Source organism: Mauremys reevesii, linkage group 16, assembly GCF_016161935.1.
Source record: "Mauremys reevesii isolate NIE-2019 linkage group 16, ASM1616193v1, whole genome shotgun sequence".
NCBI classification, from domain to species: Eukaryota; Metazoa; Chordata; order Testudines; family Geoemydidae; genus Mauremys; species Mauremys reevesii.
In genome coordinates, this window is record NC_052638.1 from 7,201,588 (window position 1) to 7,225,279 (window position 23,692).

Genomic DNA, 23,692 nt, shown 5'->3' on the forward strand with positions numbered 1-23,692 from the left:
GGTACTGAAAATTAAATTTCCTGGCAAAATATACAAGTTTGTCTTTGTATATGTATATATGCTTCAGACCATCCATTCCATTCACTTAATTGTTCTGTTAGCAAGTATAAAACTGAGATTATTCTGTACAATTAAACTGCTTGATTTATTGGCTTTTTCTAGAGGCTTTTGTCAAGTCTAACACATTATTTTAAAGCTTCCCCTGTGGCTTTTCTCCATTGGCTAAACTAATGTAAGATAATACAATTTTGTTTTTAAACAGTTTATGAACTGCCAGCCCTTATCAAATTGTTTAGTAGATCATCCAGAAAACTTACCGTACTCACCACCAGTACTCAAGTATATGAACCATTTGGGGTAGATATGATGGTTGAAGCATCATGCAAGTTCAAGGTATAGCTGTTTTGAGGGGTAAAATTAGGGCTCCAGGACAGATCTGTTTACACCTTGGTTAAGGGCAATCCCCTCCCCTTTTTCTATGGCTGTGAGGGGTCATGTTGTAATGGACTGGCTCCATTGCATGGTAATAGGCTCAAGGCAGGATTTTGAGGATTGCAGGGAATATGAAAGGGTTAGTAAAGCTGACACCCAGCTCTCCATCACATTTGACCTCTTGGGTGCAATGATCTAGATGATTTGCTTTCTAAGATTGACGATAAGGATGAGAGTCAGTTGGCTGAGGCTCTTGCCATAGAGAGGAATGGTGGTAGCTGGAGGGGGAGCAACAAGCCTCACCAGTTCATGTTACGCCTCTGCTGAGAGAGGATTTCGCCTGTTTATAGCACAGCTTCACAATTGAAGATTCTTAATTTATCTGCAAAGATGTTCAAGCAGTAACCTGTCTGCCTGGCAAGGATGAACTGTGTAACCACTTCTCGGGTGTGAACTTCTGTAGTTACCCATATCTCTGCCATCCTGATGGACTAATTTACTGTAATGCACTTTCCTTGTGGCTATTTCTTGAGACCTGGAAACCTCAAGTAGTGCCAGATATAACTGTCTTCTTAATGATCAGAGCTTCATGTTGAGAACATTCAAAACTGGTGCTGCATGTCACTTTGTAAGTGGTGGTTATGGGGGAGGGGTGTGAATTTCTAAATGGTTGCATATAGGGACCTGGTAATCTCAGACCACTGCTCCATGCAGTAGCTCAGCACCAGAGGTGCTTGAGCCCCTGATTTAAATTGAGGGAACTGCTGGCACAGCTTCTTGACTCTGGAACTCCAATTCATCTGTGAGGGCTGAGGGGCATAGTGTTGATCAAGACCTATTACAATGGGTGACTGAGGCATTAATCAGTTACATATAACTGTCTTGATATGGTTTAAGCACTCAGAGCAATGGATGGAGGCTTCTACCTATCAGAATAATCTGTTTAAATTAGTATATTTTGACTACCACCTTGTATTTTTCCATTTTAATTCTAACATAGCTTTAGCAGCTGAGGTCTCATTAACTGATGATAAACACTCGGTGTAACTAGAAAAACTTAGTGCATATCTATCATTGCAAATTTCTATTCCTGGCAGCTCATGAAACTACGAATAGGGGTCTCATTATAGCACTGTGTTGATGATGCATCCAGGACTGGACAGCAAATTTATAGCTAGTGTACTGTTTGACCTCTTGTCTCTTCTTCACTTATAGTACTACAATGGATTTTTATTTTGTTCTCTTCAAATGAACAGTGACGCATCTTATATAATCCCAGGATCACACTGTCACCAAAATGCAGTCTGAATGTAGATCAACATTTGATCTAAGATGCCTGATCCTGTAAATCACTTGACAGATTCTTTCCATTTCAGCAATACGTGTAGAAACCCTGTTGCCAGGCCAAAGAGGACAGCGCAATCCTCTTTTGGGGTGTTAAAACTAAACCAGGAAAGCATTTCAAAAAATTTGTTGGTTTAGTTCTCTAACTAAAACGGAGTGAATACCCCTTTGGCGTGGCATTTGTAGATCAAAGGAATTTTGTCAGCCCATCTCAAACAACATTTTGCTTCATCATAAATTGGCTTGAAGTGGCTTTGTGGAGGTAGGTGGGAGGTTGTCAGATCCACAGGATCCGTGCTATGCCTCTGCTTTTAAGCAGTCCTTTCAGTGTGCCAGACCCCCAGGGGGTCCCATTCTTAAAAGGAAGCCAGCTGGCTTCAGCATCTCAAGACAGAGTCTCTGGGCTCCAGCACTTCTGTTTCACTCCATGAGCTCTGTCCAGCAAGTCCAAATAAGACTTCTGTTCCTAGACTTTTGCCTTCTTCAGGGATTCGTGCACCTCAGCAAATATTTGCAGTGACACCAGGCAGCCTTTTCAAAACAGTAGGGTTTTAGTCAACTGGAACACAGCATTGGGAACGTCCTCAAGATAGCATAGAAAAGTAAAGGTGAAGACCATTCTGAATAGCCAACATTCTGACTGACCAAGCTACCGAAGAGTCCATTTTGGCTCTCTCCCCCTCTTGGCCTCTTTGACAGTCCTGGGTGAGATCCCTGTGTCTTTCAAAAAGCTGTTGCTTGTCCTAGCCTCTGGTCAGATCTCAGTCCATTGTCTTGGTCCTCTTGCAGTTACTCAGTTTACATGTTCTTCCTGCCAGAGTTTCCTTCTGTTAGGTATCAGTTGTCCAATTCTTGGGGCTCCCCTGGTCTTTCTGGATTCTCCACTGTTATGGGGGTTTTCAGCCAGTCCTTAACCCATTTATACCACTCTAGTGTCACATGACCTAAACACCTCCTATCTCCTGCTTTACTCCAGTAGGAGCATTTTAACCCTTCTGCCCTCACTAGGTAGCAATTCCTAGTCAAGTAAATCACCTGCCATACATATCGTTCATAAAAATATTACAGAAAATTCCCACTTCATCACAGAGGGAGTGAGAGCTTCTGTGCTCTGATTTCAGGCAAGATGTGTTAGAGGTAGAGAAACTTCACACACAGGCTTGTGACGGGCTGTTGTCTTGTTCAGCACCAGGCAGTGTCAGTCAGCTTTTAAATGTATAGCAAAATCTCCCTTGACAGCAAGTGGTCCTTGCAATTCTTTAAGTGCTGGTCCATATGGGCATTTGCTGTGGGCTCACATGAGTTCTGGTCATCTGAGGCCAGAAGATTCTTCAATGCAGTGTCTGTTGGTCCATGCTAGTGCACTATACCTTCCATGCTCTGAATTGAGGGCATGAGGGGTGGCACAGATTGACTGCCTCTATTTCCTGTCTACCACTTGGAGTCTGTGACTGAACCATACTATGACTGCTGCCTTCCCAGCATTCCCACTTGAACTGGCTCTGTAAAGATACTTAGCTTAGTAAGCCTAGTTGGATAGTTCAGGGCGGACCCCCTTGTGCCCACTTTTCCGGGCAATAAGGATAGCCAAGATTCCAGGCTTCAGGCCCTGCATGGCTTTTTTTCTAGGTCTTCTCAGTTAGTGACCCACTCGAGAGTGCCTGTGCTGCATTGGGGATTGCACCTTCCTTCAAAGTGTGACTGACTGCCATTACTTCCCCCTCACACTAGGCATTCTCAGTAGTTGAGGCGCGTACACAATTAAAAGAACGCTCCATGAGGCCCCAGTGTGATCCTGGATCCTCCTCCTCCCTATCTTGTCAACCTGAGCCTCTGGGTAGTGCCAGTCTGGCACCAGCGTACTCTAGCCTAGAATCCTCTCCCTCTTGGCCCCAAGTGAGATGCTGTGCCCAGGGCTGGGTGCACCAAGAGCTCATGGGGGACAGCACCACTGCTATTGGGGAGTGCTACTGCTCCAAAAGAGTCTATAAAAGGACAGGACTGACCCCTGCACCACACATGGATTGAGGGAGTGTTCATCCTCGGAACACACCATAAGAAAATTGCTGTGCCAAAACTCGCACCAGTGGATCCACCTGTACCCAAGACACTCTCTCCAGCTCTCCTTTTAGGCCAGTGGTTCTACAACTTTTTTGTATTGGTGACTCCTTTCACACAGCAAGCCTCTGAGTGTGGACCTCCCAGTAAATTAAACACTTTTTTTAATATTTAGCATTATTATAAATGCTGGAGGTGAAGCAGGGCTTGGGGTGGAGCCTGGCAGCTCGTGATCACCCATGTAATAACCTCGCGACCTCCTGAGGGGTCCCGACCCCCAGTTTGAGAACTGTTGTATTAGGCCTTAATATGATGTTCCCGAGGACCTGGCAATTTTACACTGATCTGGAGTTGCTGATATTTTCGGACCGGATAGTATCGATGGACATCCCTAAATCATTGGCACAGCATTTGCCAGTCCCAAGCACCAGCCATGCTGTGGGCACTTGGACACTGTCAGTGCACTATTTGCTGATTACTGTGACAGTTTGGATGGTCGCAAGATGCACACAGTACTGCTGGCTCCGCCAATAGTTGGATTACTCCTATTCCTCAGATGAGCACAAAGGGATACCAGTGGTTCCCCTGGGTGCTCTGAGTCCAGACATCAGCCCAGACAGATTCCAGAGGCTCCTAGTTGCCTTCACCCTATCGTGATCTGCAATGTTGGGCTAGTGACCAGTAGTACCCTCCTTGGGAACTAACTTGTATCCTTATGATTCCACCATTTGGGCTCCGAGGTCTGTGCTTTTGAGACCCTGACTGAGGGCACTGGGAGGTGATCTTTGGCACTGGTGCCCAGAGAGGAGCCTCAGTCCTTCCCAGACTGCTTTGTTCAGCAGGAACAGCCAGTACAGCTGGACCTGTCGGCAGCAGTTTCTGCCTTTCCAGCTGAGGTGGTGGCATTGGCCTCTCCCTCGCCACTGGATGATCATAGGCAGTATCAGGACCTATTGCGGAGGATCACAGAAACTCTCCAGAACCCACTAGAAAAAGTTCAAGATCTTACTTGTAAACTCCTGGATAGTCTCCAGACTGCAGCTCCTTCCAAATTGGCACTCCCTACAAATGAGGCCTGATTGGAGCCCACTAAGATGTGTTGGCACATACCAGCTCCCTGTGCCTCAACCTCATTTTGTTCTTTCCAAGGGGGCGGAATATTTGTTTTCCTACCCTACCCAAGCTCCAGGCAGTCAGGGAGCAAAACAGGATGCACTAACATAGGTCCACCCCTTTGGACAAAGATGCAAGGAGACTGGATCTCTTTGGCAAAAGAATTCTTCATCAGACAGCTTACTGTTCTGCATAGCGAATGTTCAGGCATTAATGTCCAAATAAAATAATTACAATAAACTGTCACAATTTGTTTGCTAATAAGCTAACACAGAAATGTAGGCCCCAATTCCAGGCCATCCTGGACAAAGGGAAACTAGTTGCTACATCATCTCTCCGGGCATCACCCAGTGCCGTGGATGTGGCTTTCTGTTCAGTGGCCAACAGTGGTTCTCAGAATTCCGAAGGCGATCCAAGGAACAGTAGAGGATCTCCCCTTCAAGGGTAACAACCTATTTAGCGAGAAGACATGAGTAGCTTCACTCCTTCAAGGACTTTCATGCCACCCTCTGCTCTTCGAGGATATATACCCAGGTACTCCATAGGAAATGTTGCAGCCTGCCTTCTCATTGGTACCACCCAGCACTATCACCTGTGAGCCCCCTAGGAAGCCGTAGAGTATACAGCAGAACAGAAGCCACAACCACTGCCTTCCCCTCTTCAGTCTCACCTGCCTCCCAGGAAGGCGGTTACCACCTTAGATGGCTGCCTGACACATTTCTCCTCATGTGGCAGAATATCGCATTGAACAGTTTACTGTTAGATGTTCTCAACTGGCTACCTGACGAAATTCCTTGCTGCCCTTTCTCCAGACCTCCCTCCCTATCTCTCTTCAAGGACCCCCTTTCATGAGATCATTCCCAGACAAGAGGTGGACTCCCTAATCCAGTTAGGGGCAGGAGAGCCCGTACCACCCCCACATAGGGGGAAGAGCTTTTATTCCAAACATTTTCCTCATCTCTAAAAAGTGGGGCTGGAGAGCCATCCTGGACCTTGCAGCCTAAATGTCTTCATTCATCATTCAAAATGTAGGATGACTACACTGGCCACTGTAATCCCCTCCCTGAGCAAAGGCATTTGGTATGTGCCTCTTGATTTGAAGGATGCTTATTTTCATGTAGACCTTCACCCCGCACACAGGAACTTCCTGTGCTTTACTAGGCTTAGAGCACTTGCAACAGAGTGCCCAATTCAGCCTCTTGATAGCCCTAAGGTACTGTCCATGGCAGCAGTGGATATGTGCTGACAAGGCAGCCTAATATTTCCCTACCTAAGTGACTGGCTGCTCATGGGACAGTTGTATGAGAGAGCACGAGTGCCAGTTGCCTCCTTACTCAGCCTCTTTCCTTCCTTGGGATTTCAGGTATAGCCAGAAACGTCTCCTTTAATCCCTGCACAAGTTCTAGAATTTGTAAGAGCAAACCCGAATGTGCAAGCAGCCAAAGCTTGCTTACCTTGGGACAGAGGCCCAACTTTGGCTCAGCCCCCAGATAACAGTCCAGTTCTGCCTGGTCCTGGTATGCTATATGGCCTCATGCAAAGGGAGTCATGTAGGTGCAAGGCTTCACTTATGGTGTCATCAGGCCTGGTTGCAGACAGTCTGCACTTTGAGCAGGGTCTCCCTGGATAAGAGAGTCTTGCTTCCATAGAGCATCTGGCCGTCACTCACCTGGTAGGAAATGAAGGACCGTGTCTGTGTAGGGGTTCACTTTTTGTTCTCACATCACCTACAAACAGATCTATTACAGATGCCTCCCTGATGAGATAGGGAACACACAGATGACCATACTGATCAGGGTCTGCAAACTCTACGATAGTCCCGATTACATATCTGTCTTCTCAAGCTTCAGGCAATGCATGACGTGTGCAAGATCTTCCTACCCTTCGTATGGTCCATGTGTGTCCAGATCAGGTGGGACAACATGACTGTTTTATTATATAAAAACAAGGGGGAGTGAAGTCTGCCCCACTTTGCTGGGAGGCAATCAAGCTCTGGAACTGGTGCATTACGAGTGGGAGCTGCACTCTTCAGGAGTGTTGTATAATTTTCAGCAATAGGGATTCCCATCCTGGGACCTCTTTGCAACCCAAGGAAACACATATGCAGCCTATTGCTCTCAAGCTGCCTAGGGGCACAATTCCAGAGGGGATGCCTTCCTGGTACAGTGGTTGGTCTCAGGAAGATCAGGCAGGAAAAGGCAACAGTAATCTTGGTGATGGCCAAGGCAGTTCTAGTTCACCACTGTCTGCAGATGACCTCTTGCCCATACATACACCTAGTGCCTCAGAACGGAAACGGGACCAGCCTCTGTCCATCTGGTAGTCCGGTTTTTGTACGGACAAATAATTTTTAGAGAGCATGTTCACAAGTACAGTCCATCCTCAGTGATAGCAGGAAACTCTCAACAAGGAAGGGCTATCCTACCACATGGAATGATTTTTCCATTTGGTATCAGCAGTGTCACTTATCTCCTGTGAGGAGTCTGGGGTGCCTCTTATCCTGGAGTATCTTCTCTCCTTGAAGACATCAGCTGTATCTATTAGTTCACTACTTAGCAGCTATTAATGCCTTTCCTGCTTCAGTGGACTACTGCTTGGTTTTCATCATCCCGCAACTGTGAAATTCCTAAAAGGCATTATTAGAACATTCTCCCCGGTATTAAAACCTGGTGTTGTTGGCACATATTGAACCTTCAATTTGAACCCATGAGCCCATTCTCAGAGATTTGCAGGCAGCACCTTGGGGCTCCATTCACACTTTTAGTAAGCATTTTTGCCCTAGTGCAAGCTTCTGCCAAGGATGCTTCCTTTGTTTCAGCATTCCCACAGTTGTGGTGTGGGAAACTTCCTCACACCCTCCTCTGTGAGCCCTGTTTGGGAGTTCACCCACAGTGCCGGCCCAGCATGTGACGGAAGGAAGGTTACTGCTCTTATTGTAATTGTAGTTCTTCAAGATGTGTGGTCCCTGCAGGTATTCATGTCCCAGCCTCCTTTTTCCCTCTGCTCAGATTCTCACTTGATTCATGCTAGAGTAGGAACTGGAGAGGCAGTTGATCTGCACCACCCTTTGTACCCACGGTTCAGATCTTGAGGTGGTATAGGGCATAGATGCAGGCCAACCGAATACTCTTCCGGTCTTAGATGCATGGAGTGTATGCCTGTGTACAGAGAGTCCCATGGGGACCACACATCTTGAAGATCTCCAGTTACTATAAGGTAAGTGATCTTCCTTTTCTGACAGTCTAGCCTTCTTAGAGGTGAGATCATCAATTTCTGTAGACTTGAGTCATAGAAAATTGGATATGATGCAAACATCCACCTTGAGTTTCATGCTTAAAATAGATGCATTGGATTTTTGCCTGCAGATGCTGACAACTCCCTTTTTGGGAGACTAACTACGTCAATCATGGCTAAAGCTATGATTATCAAAATAACATGAGCTGGAAAAAAGGATTAATAATCTCAGAATTTGTGGCAGTTTCCCAAAGAGTCAGAAGCAGGTAAATCTCTGTGTTTACATGGTTTTCTGAATTAAGGGACAGCCAAGGATTATTTCAGTTTTGCAGAGGCTCACTGCTTACGTGACATTTTGTACTATCCTTGTTTGTAGAAATCTAAAAGCAGCAGGGATTTCTCTACCCTTGAAGCTAAAGGTATTAAAATGTAATTTTCCTGGATTACAAACTAGCTTTACTGTAAAGTGTTGCTGTTAAAAAGATAATGCTGCAGAGGAAAAGGTACTGCAGAAGGTGAACCTTAAATCAGTTGTTAAATCCAGCTTTTGTCCCTAGACTGGGTTAGTAGATACCAATTTTAATATCTAGAGGAGGCAATCTGGTTTTCAGAAAATAATGGTTAAAAAAAGGAGTAGACTCTCTGATTGGGGGGTGGGGGGAAGAGACTAATGGTTCTGATAGCTTTGACATCTTGTGTATACTCCTAAAATACTGTTCCAAAATGTCTGGATTCATAATGCCTTTTCCTGTCTGTCTTGTCTGTCTTGAATGTAGCATAGATTGTGCTGTTGCCTGCACACTTCCCTTTGTAAATGCTAAGGGAAAGATACTGGCATTCTAGTTAAAGCTATATTGTATACGAAAATTTGACACTACCATATTGACATGGTTTTCTGAGGTACTGGGCACCCATCTCTTATTACTGCAATGCAAGTTCTGTACCCCTGAAAATAGGTCTGTCTGTGACCTGTATTTCCCATCAGGACTCATTTCCTAAAGTAGAGCCGTGGTCGCATAGTCTTTCTGGAGATGGAAGCTGTTGACAGATTTACTTGGAAAAAGTTTTTAGGGTCCGTGTTTCACATGCCATTGGAATAAATAGAGCAACTTACTCTGCTAGCTGCAGATGACTTTTCTTAGTTTGTGTGGGCCATAGACTGTTTAACATGAAGCTTGTTTTCTCCTGCATAGGAACCGACTGCTCTGTCAGCCTAGTACTGATGGGCTTTCTTCCTTAATTCCGCACACTGGAGGTACAGGAGATCCCTCTTGATTTTATTTCTTGATCAAGTTGCTTGTTAGCTCCCCTACCTGCATGGTTTACTGAAAGTTTTGATATAAAATATAAAACATAAAGCATTTAACTTCATGCAAAGTGACTCATGTTCATGAGAACATCCCTGTTTGATACTGGCATTATGTATAGTCAGTGGCTCAGATTTCAAGATTAACTGATGCATTTTACAGTGGAAACTTACAGCCTTCATTAATATACTGTTTTTTAATAGGCAGCATCCCCACAGCAGAGGGAGATGATGGAGCAGGCAGCTGCACAGTTAGCTCAGGATAACTGTGAATTAGCATGTTGCTTCATTCAGAAGACAGCTGTGGAAAAGGCAGGCCCTGAAATGGACAAGAGGCTGGCAACTGTAAGTATAGAAGTGTCTATTTTCTAGAGGCTTCACATAAACAATACCTAGTACCAACTTCTCTGTTATTGCTTTTGCAGGAATTTGAGCTCAGAAAGCATGCTAGACAAGAGGGTCGTCGGTACTGTGATCCTGTTGTATTAACTTACCAGGCTGAGCGAATGCCAGAGCAGATCAGATTGAAGGTGAGAACGTACTTGCTGAATTTTTAAATTTTTTGTGATGTTGCTCTTCTCCCTCTCTTCCTAATCTTAAAACTGCAGGAGGAGGTGGCAACACTTAGCAGATGAGTATTTCTTTGCCTTGGTCTCATGGCTAATAATCCAGCTGCTTAGTAGCTGAAACATATACAACTTTGTGAAATAAGTTATTCAGTTCTCCTCTTCCCTTCCTCTCAGCTCTGAGGATATTGTATGTTCCTTCTAGAGCTTGTCTACAGTACTCCTTCAGTGGTGGTGGTGGAGAGTCACTAGAGTCTTCCATCTTTCTAATCTATTTTTGCTTCTCATCACCTTCTAAGATGACATCTACTTCACTAAAACTGCAGACAGTTTTCACTGGCAGAAAGAAATGGATAGGCTGCATACTTAAGTGCAGCAGCATAGACTGTGGGATTTTCCTGCTTTGCTGTTAAGTAGGGTGTGGGAAATATAGGATTCCTGCCAACCCTGTACTGAACTCTTACCTGGATTTGAACAGCTTTGTGTTTATGCTCTATAGGTCAGTGGCTCTCAACCTTCCAGACTACTGTAGCCCTTTCAGGAGTCTGATTTGTCTTGCATACCCCAAGTTTCACCTCACTTAAAAACTACTTGCTTACAAAATCAGACATAAAAATACAGTGTCACAGCACACTTGCTGAAAAATTGCTTACTTTCTCATTTTTACCATACAATTATAAATCAATTGGAATATAAATATTGTACTTATTTCAGTATAAAGAGCAGTATAAACAAGTCATTGTCGGTATGAAATTTTAGTTTGTACTGACTTCCCTAGTGCTTTTTCTGTAGCCTGTTGTAAACCTAGGCAAATACCTAGATGAGTTGATGTACCCCCAGAAGACCTCTCTGTACCCCCAGGGGTACGCATACTCTTGGTTGAGAACTATTGGTATAGGTCACTTATTAGAACTGTAATTGCACAACTTGCCCTTTACTTTTTTCTTCACTGTCAGTGCCAAATAAAGGACGTGCCACTTTTTTCATTAAAGGTTGGTGGTGTGGACCCAAAACAGCTGGCTGTTTATGAAGAGTTTGCACGCAATGTCCCCGGCTTCTTGCCTACCAATGATTTAACCCAACCCACAGGATTCTTGGCTCAGCCTATGAAGGTACAGATTTCTGTAACTGTGTGTTGGCTTGAAAATACCAAAGCCATTTTGATGAACAGTGCAGAGTTTCAGATAGAATACCAGTGGGTAATCAGGCTTTTATGGCTCTCAGAAAACTATCTTTTTTTGAGGGATGTTGGTGGCCTCTACAGCCAAATTGAAGGAAACGTAACACCATCCTCACATCGTGTATATTTTTTGTTTGAATTCTGAAGTGCTACTCATGGATCTGAGAGGACTAGATATGTAACTTTTGAGAATGAAATGGATAACCATGCTGGTATTTCTGGGAGCTTGTTAATGGACCAACTTGTAACTAAAGTGGGATATTTGGATTGCCTCTGCCAGTTACACAATCTAGTATGCTACCAGTATCTGACTGTACATTCAAGTAAAATATCACTAATCAAGGAATTAAATTGGCATTTGAGTTAAGAGTCGTCTTTACAATGCATTTTCTGGTGCCAGAGGTTCTGCTGCAGTCAAAAGATTAATTGCTATTTAATGAATTCTACATACTTGTTTTACTCTTTAACACCCCCCCCACACACACACACAATTATAATTAATCCTTGCCTAGTCATACTAAACACATGCACTTTCTTTTAAAACAGCAAGCTTGGGCTACAGATGATGTAGCACAGATCTATGATAAATGTATGACAGAACTGGAACAACACCTACAATCCATTCCACATACCCTGGCCATGAACCCACAAGCTCAAGCCTTACGCAGTCTGTTGGAGGCTGTAGTAGTGGCTCGTAACTCCCGTGATGCTATAGCCGCGCTTGGACTGCTCCAGAAGGTTAGTGTCAAGTTCTCCTGTGTCAGCTCATATGCAGTTCAGTTTGCTTTTACTACTCCTTTTGCCAGTAGAAGACCTATTAGCTGGCAGATGCATAGTTAGAATTGAACAAATATTGTGAGGAACTACTCAGTGAATTGTATTGAAGGACCAATACTGCCTTTTTCAGATCTTAAGAAATGAAAGAAGCAAAAACAGATTACACACAAGATGCAGACACTTGGCATCATGCACTCTAGGATGCCATACTTAGGCAAGTCACCAAGGGGAACAAGTTCCAACACTATAGAGGTTCCTCACTGAGACCCTGCAGCTGGGAGAATTAAGTCTGTTGAACGCAGTTAAGATCAACTGGGATGATCTTGCACGTAGAGTGCAAAAGCCAGTCTCTTAATCTGCTTCCAGATCAACTTGGATTCCTTTAAATATGCTCATCAGTACCTTTAATTGCACCTGGAAGTAGACAAAACTAATAGTGCTGAGCACAGGGGCTATATTGCAATAATTCTGCATTCTGCAGTAATTGAAACATCAAGGATAACACTAAGTAGAGCATATTACAGTACTCCTAACCTAGAGTCTGAGCATAGTATGTATGGCTTTATAGTGATGAGTGTCTAGAGATGACAAATGCAGAAGAATCTTGCAAGCTCTGTGAGGAAACTAGTATTAAGACACTCAAGTGCCACTGCTCTCTTACAATCCAGGAACAATGATAGAGGCAAAAGTGCTAAAAGCTGAAAACCAGTTGTGAAAATAGTTTTACATCTTCAGTAGACGGTGTGGACACCCTCTACTGGTTTTGTCTTGACTAGATCTTGGCAGAAGCCTAGACCGCACCTTGATCAGCTAAATTGATCTATAAGCTGATACCCTGTATTACACTAGGAGGGCAAAGTTCTTTTTTATGACTGGCTTAGCTGCCATGTGTTAAGCCGCACCTGAACTGGCCACTTCTACTAATGTAGACTGTCTGAATGCTTACTTCTATCAACGGGTATCTTCTCACCCAGTTTATTTTCATCCATGTTCTTATCTGAGCCAGACATAGAATTAGACTCTAGAACCCGGGTTTGATGAAAAGACATTGGCTTATTGATGTTGCAGCCCAAAGAGTTGCAATTTTTTTCTTGCTGTTTAGTGTTTATATAAAATCACTAAGACATGGTAGAGACCTGCAGAATACTTTGTTAAAACCTTTGTGGAGAATGAGCAGTTACCTAGATGCCCTCTCTGTGGTAAACTTATATAAGACCTTTCTGAATATTATGGCAATATGAGCAGAGATCACAGGTTTTTGGATAGTATTGCAGCTGCCACATCTTAAGGTTAAAAACTGCTTTTGGAGGAAAGTACTTAAAGTTCACTGATTTGTTTCAGGAGGCAGTAGTGCAGGACTGGATTTTCCATATGTGCTGACCAGTTGCTTCTCTTCTAGGCTGTTGAGGGCTTACTAGATGCCACCAGTGGTGCAGATGCTGACCTCCTGCTCCGCTACCGTGAGTGTCACCTACTTGTACTGAAAGCTCTGCAGGATGGCCGTGCCTATGGGTCTCCGTGGTGTAACAAGCAGATCACCAGGTCAGTAATGGGAGGAAGAGAACACTTGTTTGAATACCTCATACCTTGTCCTCTAGTCTTGTTGAGTTACCATTTGTGATTCCAGAACAGTTGTGTGTAAAATGGTATAACTGTACAAAAGACTAACTCCTACATAATTTGTCACTTCTAGTTTGTCTTGTCTATGCTGAACTAAAATTAGGTGACTAAGTATTGCTCCTTTGCCCTAGAGTTTGATAGGAAGCTACTTTTATTAAAAAGTTTAAACATGCCTTGGGCATGACCGTTTTGTCACTTTTTTTAGAGAGAATCTAGTTTGAATAAGACTCCTGCATGTTGATGTGTTGATTCTACTAGAGACTGATTCCAGGAGTGCTTGGTAGGCAGACAAGCTTTGAAAATAGAGCATCATTGGTTCAGTGTAAAAAGCCTTTAAAAAGGACTGATGACCAGAGCTAAGATTTGGCGAAGCTTTAGACTGCTCTGTGATGCAGTTGACAATTAAGATCAAACACTAACTTGGTGAACCCTGTAGAGGATATCTCCGTTAGAGCTGAACAGTAAATTAGTGTCTCAAGTCTATAGCTTTCTCGAGGCATTGCATTTTTCTAATAGGTCCAGCTAGGCTAAACAAGCATGTATAAAAAGGTGTCTAATTTTTCTAGATGCTTGATTGAATGCCGGGATGAGTATAAGTACAATGTAGAAGCTGTGGAGCTGCTAATCCGCAATCACCTTGTTACCATGCAGCAGTACGATCTTCACTTGGCACAGGTAAGAGTTTACCCTTTGAATATACTTCATGTAATCAGTTCAGTAAAGGGTTTATACTTCATATTCTTGACTACATTTTCCATCTTGGCAGTCAATGGAGAATGGCTTGAACTACATGGCAGTGGCATTTGCCATGCAGTTGGTGAGGATCTTGTTGGTGGATGAGAGGAGTGTAGCCCATGTAACAGAAGCAGATCTGTTCCACACCATTGAGACTCTGATGAGGATTAATGCTCACTCCAGAGGGAATGCTCCAGAAGGGTGAGACTGAAATACTGGTCAATGAACTTCTCTAAGGTGCTCAATAGTGATCTGATTTAAAATGGCTTAAAACTGTATTCTTTTTGCATATTCTGACTTAAACTTCCTCTCAGATACATTTCTGCACTAGATTCATCTAGTTCTGTCTTGATATCAATGATGTAGTTCTCCCCACCTGAAACTCTTCTATATTTAAAACTTTTACACACATTTGTGTGCACTTTGGAAAAACAACTGCAATAAGGCTTTCTTTCTTTGGGGCAGAAGAAGCTCTGCTGTGCACTATATTCCAACACCAGGATATCAAAAAGATTCTTAGTATCTCACTCAGCCATTTTAGGTTTGTCTAGATTGGGCAGAGACTGGTAGAGAAATAACCTGTATTAGCTAACGTGGTTTCTAACCCAACCTAACTTTTTTTTATCCTTAACCTTTCTGTTGCTGCAGCCAAGTATCTATTGACTTGCTCTGATGGTCTGAGATCTTGCATAAGGAACGCTTTCAGTGCAGTCTACTCTATCACAGATCTGGCTACTAGGCAGTGGCATCTGTCACTGGTCCCTCTCCTCCCAAGGGCCCCACTAATCCATAGGAAGTGAAGCTTTCTTCCTGTGATGAGTGTTTTGGCAAAGCCATCCTTCCCAAGTTCAGGGAGTAGGGCTGGGCTTCAAATTTGGCTTTCCCTACAAATGAGTTGGTAATTTAGATTGTACAGGGAAGCTATGGGAGTAAAGCTCCTTCCAGAGCATTGTATTACATATAGCACAATGAGACTAATATATGGTATCAGAAGGGCAGTCGCTGAGTGGCTTGCAATATGCTTTTAATTTAGTCTCAATAGCTTCACATTTACGCACTATTCCCAAAAATAAAATGTATAGGACTAATTCTTTGGGTCTGTCTGTTTTACTAGATTACCCCAGTTGATGGAAGTGGTCCGATCCAACTATGAAGCAATGATTGACCGTGCTCATGGAGGCCCTAACTTCATGATGCATTCTGGGATCTCCCAAGCCTCTGAGTATGATGATCCACCAGGCCTGAGGGAGAAGGCAGAGTATCTACTGAGGGAATGGGTGAATCTCTACCATTCAGCTGCAGCTGGCCGTGACAGTACCAAAGCTTTCTCTGCGTTTGTTGGACAGGTAGAGCTTTTGGAAAGAAAGGTGCTTTTTATTCGACATAAGTAGGGTGTGATGCCCTCAATGTTAAAGCACAGTGTTATGTATCAGTGTTCAACATCCTTTTGAAGTTTTCATGAGTATGACCCCTATCAAAGTTCTGTCTAGCTTATGTGCTATGGCATGTTTTTCTCATCAGTGATGAGAGACTTTAGTGGAAAATCTCTCCTCCCTTCAGTGAGTGCTGTTCCAATTCAATTACTACAACAACAAATTGTCAGTGCAGGTTGTGATTCTATTGGGTAAATCTAGCAGCAGGAGAGCTTCTATTGAGACAGATCTTGGTAATAGCTCTGACAGCTGTGTCAAACGAAATTTGGCTTAACATTGCTTCTCCCCTACACTTAGCAGAAACTGTGTGGCAAAGTCAGTCTAGAGAAACCAATGTCTGGTGGGTGGAAGTGTATCTGATTGCCTTGTCCTGCCTAAACAGGAAATGCCTTCAGTTTTTATCCATTTGTTTTTCATAGAATATCAGGGTTGGAAGGGACCTCAGGAGGTCATCTAGTCCAACTCCCTGCTCAAAGCAGGACCAATCCCCAGACAGATTTTTTGCCCCAGATCCCTAAATGGCCCCCTCAAGGATTGAACTCACAACCCTGGGTTTAGCAGGCCAATGCTTGGAGGAAACTATTAAACTGGATGGGTTAAAATCGTTTCTAAACTTAAATAGTGTAAACAGTGCCATTCCTCTTGCTTCTGCTTTGACATACATGACTACAGGGTTGCCTGAAGAGTTGGAACTCCACCCACTTGGGTGGGAGTAGGATGGGGATTGCAGTGAAGAGAAGTGAGATTTAAGTAGGCCAGTGTTTCTACTTACTATCACTCTTTGGATATGGACAAAAATGCCGCCATTTGACATATGTTGTAAACCAGCAGCAAGACTTATGCTAAAATAGAATTTGCAGTTACAGCTGCACTTGCTACAAAGCCAATTTAGCCATGGCTGCAAGGAGAGGAAGTTCCCAATTTACTCTGTAGACTGACTGCTGATGAGACTTCCTCCTTCAAAACTAAGCAGTGAGAACCTAGATATTCCATAGAAGACTGACCAGCCACTAAGCAACAGCTATATGAAACCTAAACTGGAGTTCAGGTGTCTCACTGAGAGGCCAGGGCAAGCGGCATGGAGCCCAGCTAAGGGGTATTGCTTTCTTTATCCATCTATTTGAGTCAGCTCTAACTAGAAGCTCCCACACCCTTTCTTGATATGAATAATCTAGTCTAGCTTGTAACCCTTTCACTTGAGAGGCTGACAAGCATTGCCAGAGTTGCCGCTCTCAAACTTCCTGTACTCTCTTCATTCTGGCTTCAGGCCAGGTCATGGCACAGATGTCCCTAGTTTAAATAGTCAATGTTTTCCTTGTGATGGATGGGAACTAAATTCCTACTCACTATCTGATCAGCTGCTTTGGCTACTGATATCTGTGGAGTATTGCTGACGTGGCTATGAACTCTGACAGGCATGAAAGGATTGCTTATGTGGCTCCTTTTTTGTATGAGGGGACCAAGAAACTAGTGTTGTGCTTTTGCTCTTTTTCCCTGAGTGCTTTTATGTGGCGTACAGAAAGGTACCTACTCTTCATGGCTTGTGTGCGGCTATTGAAAATGCAGCTCAATCACATAACTATCTTCACGTTGTCAGCTCTACGTCTTCGTTTTATTGGCTCCAGGTGATGGAGCCTCTTTGCTTCTCTGGTTTCTATAAGAGATTGGGGGCTGTACGAACACTAAGAGGTTGAAACTGTCAGGTAGCTCCTGGCAGGCCCTTGAGTGTAAGATTCTATTCTCTGTGCTGGTCTAACAAAAAAAATTCTTTTTCCTTGAGGTGGTGGTGCAGTATGGGTAAAAACAAATCTTGCACAATCTGGGCTACTCCATACACCCTCTATGGAAGGGACCTTACTACCCTACCTGCAGTGTAGAAGATCCCCCTTCCCTGTGCCAAAACATGTTTGAGTGAGGCAGATAACCCTCTGTAAAAACACACTCTAGCCAGGGGTCGGCAACTTATGGCACGTGTGCCAAACACGGCACGCGAGCTGATTTTGAGTGGCATGCAGCTGCCTGCTGCGATCCTGGCCCTCAGCCCCCCACCGGTCTCCCCCCTGGGGCCAGGAGGCAGAAGCTTGGTTCTGTGGCAGCCAAGCTTCCCCCAGTGTGGTGCTTTCCTGCCCCACCCCCTCTCCTTCCCTGCGCCAATCAGTTGATGGCCCTAGTGAGGGGGAGGGGGAAGAGCAGCAGTGTGCACACAGCTCTGTAGAGGAGACAGCGAGAGGTAGGGACGGGGCCTTGGGAAAGGGGGTGGAACAGGGCATATCCCTTCCAGCCCCCTGCCATGAGCTGCTCAGGGTTGCTCAGGTCAGGAGGCTGGGAGCACCCCTATGGGCCGAGAACCCTAGCCCTCTGCCCTGCACCCCCCCACACACACACCCAGCCCTCTGCCCTGACCCCTGAAACCACCCCCACCCTCCCGGTCTGGGGTCCCGGCTGCAGGCCCTGCCCAGCCTGCTGCCGGCCTAGGTGAACAGAACCCCAGGCTGGCAGCAAGCTGAGCAGGCTGGCGGTGTAAGATCAGCATTTTAATTTAATTTTAAATGACGCTTCAACATTTTGAAAACCTTGTTTACTTTACATACAATAGTTCAGTTTATATAATATAGACTTATAGAAAGAGACTTTCTAAAAACATGTATTACCGGCACGCGAAACCTTAAATGAGAGTGAATAAATGAAGACTCAGCACAGCACTTCTGAAAGGTTGCTGACCCCTGCTCTAGCCCATAAAAGAGCATCTACATAGTTTATACTAATGTCTCACTTTCTGGCTGGCTGTAAATGCTATATGATGATGCTCTTTATAAAGATAGATAATGTATACGTTTCAACTTGCACCCATATTAATTTTTGTTTACCTTTCTCTTGTGCTGCCTTGCCCTCACGTTCGGTCTTTACAGAGTAACTTATGTTGTGTATGTTCTTTCTGCCTCTTGGCATATAATAACCCTTCATGGGTCTTGTACATAACTCTTTGTAGCATCTTTCTCTACCTCTTGTTTATCTTTACTCTGCATGAGCTATTTCAGTCCCACTTCTGCCCCCTCAATGAACAGTAAGAAAATGGCTTTGGTGAAATTTTGGGCTACTTTACACTCTGAACAAATGTAATTAGGGCTGCTAGATTTTGGAAAGGTTTGAAATAACTGAAAACTTTTTGAAATTGCTGCAGTCTTGACTTTCTTTTCCTTGTTAAGTTACATGAGATAAAAAAGGAGCTCTGGTAACAATTGGACAAGGGGATAGGGCTCAAAACAGTCTGTGTTGGCTGCTTTAATGAAATACTATCACGTCTTCCCCAGCGCTTCCTTAAATCAAGGAGCACGTGTCTTGCAACAAAGCAGGCATGTACCTGCACTTATCAAAAGTAACTTCATACATTCCAGAACAGGGGTTCTCAAACTGGGGGTCAGGACCCCTCAGGGGGTTGCGAGCTGTCAACCTCCACCCCAACGCTCCTTGCCTCCAGCATTTATAATGGTGTTAAATATATTGAAAAGCGTGTTTAATTTCTTGTGGGGGTTGCACTCGCAGGCTTGCAATGTGAAAGGGGTCGCCAGTAAAAAATAGTTTAAGACCCACTGTTCTAGAAGCTTCCCCTGAAAGTTTGACATGGCTACTCATGCCAGTTTCACTGCAGTAGAATTTCTGCTGCTTTTAAGTGCTACAGCCACGCTGTCAGTGTAACTTCCAAAAAGGTGGTTTGTCCAAGAACTGCAAAGTTGGGGTCCATTACTACTCTGAATTAATAGCTTACTCCTGTTTAACCTTGTACTTTGTTACCAAACTCAAAAGAGTTTTATCTAGAGATACAGGCACTGGCCACTGAAACTATGCAGAGTCTAGCATTCTTTTTGGCATGTTATGTTCCTATGAAAAAATTGTTCTTAACAGGTGAAGCGCAGTATCCAACTATGAGTTAACAAGTAGATTTGTACCACTATTGTCCAACAAGGCATCAGGCAAACTTTACCAACCCTAATCACTGATGCAATCTGTGGGCTCCTAAAGGTGGGGCAACTTGAATTCTTGCCTCTACTCTTCTCCTCCTTCCAAGGCTTAAGCCACCAGTAGCAGAGGAAGGATACTGCTGCACTAATATTGAACCACACTTCATCAGCTCTGATGGTTGAAAGTAGGATCACAGGATATTTTTCTCATTTAGAAGCAGGTGCCATTGATAAAGTACTTTTGTGTAGGAGCACAGCTTTAACTCTCTAGCTGTTCCTGTTTGTTTTAGAAACATCTGTTTTGGGAGTAAATGGAGGAGGTAATCTCATAACTACCTCTCTGTAAAAAGAAACAGGCAGTAGTTCCATCCATGTTGCATGGCAGATGAATTATCATAAAAATGTTACTTGTTTGCTTCAGTATAACAGTGAAGTTTTTTTAAAAAATTACCGTATTCTGTAGTTCTGAGGGTTTTTCTTGTCCTCGTAATAGATGCACCAGCAAGGAATCCTGAAAACGGATGACCTGATAACTCGGTTCTTTCGTCTTTGCACTGAAATGTGTGTGGAAATCAGCTATCGTGCTCAGGCTGAGCAGCAGCACAATCCAGCTGCCAATCCCACCATGATCAGAGCCAAATGCTACCACAACTTGGATGCCTTTGTGCGGCTTATTGCACTGCTAGTGAAGCACTCTGGGGAGGCAACCAACACTGTCACAAAGATCAACCTACTGAACAAGGTTGGAAATCCTCCCTCTTCCAAGCAGTACTTGACATGCCTAGATTACATAACCAGATGTATTTCTGCTTGTGAGCTGAAACATAGACCTTAACTTGGGGTGGGGCAGACTGTCTGAGATGGGAACTAAACTTTCAGATGACTCTGAAATGGGGTATAGGCAAGACTGCAAGCTAAGCTAGGTAGCTTTGACCAATTTCAAACATGGTATCGAACTTCCTCCTTTGTTGCTGAAAAGGCCAATGCTGTCAGATTTTTAAAATGAACGTAAAGTGCCCCAGATACAAAAAAGTCTTAAGGCTGAAACCCACAATAAATACCATTGGCTGGGTGGAAACTTGGATCTGTTTGAGGCTGAGCTGCACACTTAATGGACAATCAATATGGTGCATTCTGGTTACCAAAAGTACTCAGAATGCAGGCTTTGATTAGTGAAATGGTTTCTACAATTGACATGTTAAAAACAGTGAAGCTTGTTCGTTCATTTCTTTAGGTTCTTGGTATAGTGGTGGGAGTTCTCCTCCAGGACCATGATGTTCGGCAGAGTGAGTTTCAGCAGCTTCCTTACCACCGCATTTTCATCATGTTGCTGTTAGAATTAAATGCTCCTGAACATGTGCTGGAGACCATCAACTTCCAGACCCTTACAGCCTTCTGGTACGTACTTCTAAATGAATGGCTGTTGCCGAGAACTTAAGCTTTCTAATAGGGTGAGGACTTGGATTTAAAAGTAACTTGACAGCTTCGTAGTGGCAGCTCTGATCATTTTTGTAACCATAGTATCGTGTATTGTCTAATTATTGGAGGTTATTAGTAAAATATAGATGCTAATGTCTTACTATTAGCACTATGTACATTCTCTCACAACATTTGTGAAAACCAGTCTTACCACTGTGCACTCTTAATCAGTTTTAACTTTTCTTTCAGTAACACATTTCACATCCTGAGGCCTACAAAAGCTCCGGGTTTTGTTTATGCCTGGCTGGAACTGATCTCCCATCGGATATTTATTGCGAGAATGCTGGCACATACACCACAGCAGAAGGTGTGGCTGCAGTTTATCTTCTATAAATTATAAAACTCTTACTGAGAAGGGTGCCTAACTGATTGGATGCTGTTTCACATCTTTTTATTTATTTATTTTGAAGTGCATTAGTAGCATGTCTTCACATGTAGTTTTCTGTATTCACAGTAACTAACAACTGCATGGAGGGGTGACCCTGTTCCAATAAACTGTCAAGATTTGGGTAACTGGGGAATTTTGTAAATAAGGGTTTCCACTGTAAACAAAATCATCAAATTTACCCATAAGCTTTCTGTCACTGTCACAGGTTGTACTGTTCATTGCTTTCCATGTCCGTTAAGCATAGCATGCTTGGTACTATACAAAACAGAGGAAGACTTTTTTTTTTAAATACACATTCCAGGTAACCCTGAGACCCTCAGAAAACGAGCTGTACTGTAGTCAGATTAGTCCTAGTGCAAATGATCCTTTCAGACTTTAGATACATCATGTTTAGATGTATCTCTATTTACTCTGCTTTTTACCAAACCCTAACAATCTAGGTTTAATTGCTTTTGTTTATACATTACTTATGTGATGGTTTTTCTCTTGGCAGGGTTGGCCTATGTATGCCCAGCTGCTAATTGATCTCTTCAAGTACTTGGCTCCTTTCCTTAGAAATGTGGAACTCACTAAACCTATGCAAATTCTCTACAAGGTAAACAGTGTTGGCTGATGCAGGTATTTTCCAGGGAAGCACTTTGAAGATGGGTTAGAGTGCGCTGGAAAGTAACTTGTTTTTGTTAGCTGAATATAAACATTTCACCTTCTTTTTTTATTTGACTCCAGTATCTTTTGTGAGTTAGAGATGAATTTAAGTACAGTTTAGGTATTGACAGTGGTCAGGAGATCAGTGCTTGCACTGTTAATTACAGGTAACTGATCAGAGTTTGATAGTAAGCTGATACTTTGCTGTAAGACACTGGAGACCAGGGAATGCATTTGACTGCTAGACACTGCCTTATTAAATTCATTACCAGGAAGAAACTTTGATTACATGATGCATCAGGAAGAAAAAGGTCTCCTCTGCCCTTTTTGCTTGCCTGGTTGTGGTACAGTTGCTGTTGGGGGAAGCTCAGAACCTGCTAATTACATGGCTCATTCCCTTTTCTTTTGTAGGGCACTCTGCGTGTGTTGCTGGTCTTATTGCATGATTTCCCAGAATTCCTTTGTGACTACCACTATGGGTTCTGTGATGTGATCCCACCAAACTGTATCCAACTAAGGAATCTGATCCTGAGTGCCTTCCCACGTAACATGAGACTTCCAGATCCTTTCACTCCCAACCTAAAAGTAGGTAGCATGCCGTCTCAAACTATCACACATGGAAACAATGGGAAACTTTATTGCATGGTTTCTTTTAAATACAATATGGAAGAGTGAAACTTCAGAAACAAAATCCTATTTTGATAAACACAACAACCTAGAAGTTTCCAAAGTATTTAACACTTTGGATATGCAATTCATCATTGGAATTAGTTAAATAAAATAGCCTGTTATAAGTTGCTATAAAAGTCTCAATGTGCTAGAGACTTTCGAAAGAGAGAGAGAGACTCAGTCCTCATCCTGTAGAACATAAAAGTCCAAGCCTCTGGCCCTGCAGTCTGATCCACATGGACAGACATTTGCATCCGTGTGGTGCTTCACTGATGGGAGTGGATCTTTACATGGCTGCAGGGGTCTCCTGTACGGATCCAATTGCTGGATCAGGTCCTTTGGCTTTCTTAGCTCAGCTGAGGAGCATCGAACAGGACACTGCATTGCTCACAGTAAAGGGGTTTGGGTATGAAAATCTGAAGCAAATGGAGGCTTTCTTGATCATGCTTGACTACTAAACACTGGAGCAAAGATGTTGAGGCCACACTTAAGACCAGTAGAGGTATGATACTGGGATTCGTGCTCCCTTCTCTAGCATTCCAGTTGTGTGTACTACACTAGTTTACCTCCTGTTCGCTTATCTGTGAAACCACTGACTACTTTGGAAGTCTTCCATGTTGATTCAGTATGCTCCAGTTTTCTTAAAGGAAGTAAGTCAGTTAAACAGAGCTCAACTGACAACTTGCACTTCATTTCTTGCTCTGGTTTCTAGAAGTTGGATGTGTACAGTACATTTCATCCACCCTGGTGTATG

General features: G+C 43.5%; 1 protein-coding gene across 10 annotated transcripts in view; it reads left to right on the top strand.

The window, feature by feature from the left end:
- CNOT1 (CCR4-NOT transcription complex subunit 1) overlaps window positions 1-23,692 on the top strand; it is a 104,860-nt gene that overhangs the window by 75,506 nt on the left and 5,662 nt on the right. For 6 of the 10 annotated variants that reach the window (XM_039503058.1, XM_039503066.1, XM_039503060.1 and 3 more), the window contains 13 exons: window positions 9,692-9,832; window positions 9,913-10,017; window positions 11,046-11,165; window positions 11,780-11,971; window positions 13,410-13,552; window positions 14,197-14,305; window positions 14,397-14,566; window positions 15,480-15,732; window positions 20,251-20,499; window positions 20,992-21,155; window positions 21,426-21,543; window positions 22,118-22,219; window positions 22,681-22,854. In XM_039503058.1, the coding sequence (XP_039358992.1) occupies window positions 9,692-9,832; window positions 9,913-10,017; window positions 11,046-11,165; window positions 11,780-11,971; window positions 13,410-13,552; window positions 14,197-14,305; window positions 14,397-14,566; window positions 15,480-15,732; window positions 20,251-20,499; window positions 20,992-21,155; window positions 21,426-21,543; window positions 22,118-22,219; window positions 22,681-22,854 (2,040 nt within the window). The remainder of the gene's footprint in view (window positions 1-9,691; window positions 9,833-9,912; window positions 10,018-11,045; window positions 11,166-11,779; window positions 11,972-13,409; window positions 13,553-14,196; window positions 14,306-14,396; window positions 14,567-15,479; window positions 15,733-20,250; window positions 20,500-20,991; window positions 21,156-21,425; window positions 21,544-22,117; window positions 22,220-22,680; window positions 22,855-23,692) is intronic. The other 4 variants (XM_039503064.1, XM_039503063.1, XM_039503067.1 and 1 more) reach the window with 1 other exon arrangement.